At 53.8% G+C, this 1,627-nt stretch overlaps 1 protein-coding gene across 1 annotated transcript; it reads left to right on the top strand.

The window, feature by feature from the left end:
* Positions 1-225: 225 nt before the first annotated feature.
* On the top strand, positions 226-1,425 carry LOC133282207 (olfactory receptor 14A16-like). The gene is made up of 2 exons (XM_061478270.1): positions 226-1,116; positions 1,420-1,425. Exons 1-2 carry the CDS (start codon positions 226-228, stop codon positions 1,423-1,425), a joined length of 897 nt encoding a protein of 298 aa, XP_061334254.1.
* Positions 1,426-1,627: the final 202 nt, after the last annotated feature.

Below are 1,627 nucleotides of genomic sequence, written 5' to 3'. Positions count from 1 at the left end.
AGAACTGAGACTTTTGGACTGATGCAATGATCTTCTGATTGTACCTAGGAAGAAGCCTCAGCAGTGTAATGACATCACTTGCAATGACGCTGAACGTCTCCTCTCCTGCTAAAATGTGCTCAGTTGTGAATGTGTAAACTGAACTTCTGTATCTGACATCCCTCCTGTCCTGACCTGTCACTGCCTTTTTCTCCTCTGACGGTGCCCCATGCCCAGAGGCAGCAGATGTCCAACAGCAGCTCCATCACCCAGTTCCTGCTCCTGCCATTCTCACACACGCGGGAGCTGCAGCTCTGCCACTTCTGGCTCTTCCTGGGCATCTCCCTGGCTGCGCTCCTGGGCAACGGCCTCATCATCACCAGCACAGCCTGCGACCAGCGCCTCCACACCCCCATGTACTTCTTCCTCCTCAACCTCTCCCTGCTGGACCTGGGCTGCATCTCCACCACTGTCCCCAAATCCATGGCCAATTCCCTCTGGGGCACCAGGGCCATCTCCTACACAGGCTGTGCTGCACAGCTCTTTTTTGTTCTCTTTTTCATCTCAGCAGAGTATTCTCTCCTCACTGTCATGTCCTACGACCGCTACGTGGCCATCTGCAAGCCCCTGCACTATGGGACCCTCCTGGGCAGCAGAGCTTGTGTCCACATGGCAGCAGCTGCCTGGGGCACTGGGTTTCTCAATGCTCTGCTGCACACGGCCAATACATTTTCACTGCCCCTGTGCCGAGGCAATGCTGTGGAGCAGTTCTTCTGTGAAATCCCCCACATCCTCAAGCTCTCCTGCTCACGCTCTTACCTCAGGGAAGTTGGGCTTCTTGTGGTTGGTGTCCTGATTACTGTTGGCTGTTTTGTTTTCATTGTGGGGTCCTATGTGCAGATCTTCAGGGCTGTGGTGAGGATGCCCTCTGAGCAGGGACGCCACAAAGCCTTTTCCATGTGCCTCCCTCACCTGGCCGTGCTTTCCCTCTTTGTCAACACTTCTGTCTTTGCTTACTTGAAGCCCCCCTCCGTCTCCTCCCCATCCCTAGATCTGGTGGTGTCAGTGCTGTACTCGGTGGTGCCTCCAGCAGTGAACCCCCTCATCTACAGCCTGAGGAACCGGGAGCTGAAGGATGCTGTGAGGAAGCTGGTGACCAGATGTGTTTCAGCAGATATACGCTGCTTGTTTTACCCTGGAAAGGGTTTCCAGTGTAGGTCATGACAGGCCATGCCTGTCTTTCCTGCTTTACATTTGTTTTCCTATTTCAATTTGTGATGATGTTGTGTTCATAGAAATGTCAGGTTTCATTTCCTAATTAAGTTGCCACTCGTGCTGTGTGACCCACAGACTTTGTGTCACTCTGGTCTCTGATTGTACTTAAGGGAAATAAATGATCCTGCAGCAACTTCTTCTCTGTGATACGTCCTCACATGTCAGGAATGAAGGGGAATGAAAGCAGCTTTCTGGCTGCTCCAGCTGTGGGATGGCTGCTCTGTGCCTGCAGCAGGAAGAGCTCTTGGGGAGCCCAATGAATGGGGCTGTTGTGCTGGTGTGGGGAGATGGGAAGGCATGGGGGGGGGGGGGTGCAGAGCTCTCAGGGTGTCCTGGGCAGGAGAGCAGGGGACACAGGGGTCCTTGCAGGGAA

This window comes from Pezoporus flaviventris, unplaced genomic scaffold (assembly GCF_033815535.1).
Source record: "Pezoporus flaviventris isolate CSIRO_AGI_PZ_B2104156 unplaced genomic scaffold, CSIRO_AGI_Pfla_v1 ptg000116l, whole genome shotgun sequence".
NCBI lineage: Eukaryota > Metazoa > Chordata > Aves > Psittaciformes > Psittacidae > Pezoporus > Pezoporus flaviventris.
This window is presented reverse-complemented; position numbering and strand designations above follow the sequence as displayed.

Bases quoted from the DNA above. Each gene is read 5' to 3' on its own strand.
- LOC133282207 (XM_061478270.1), top strand. From the start codon at position 226: ATGTCCAACAGCAGCTCCATCACCCAGTTCCTGCTCCTGCCATTCTCA.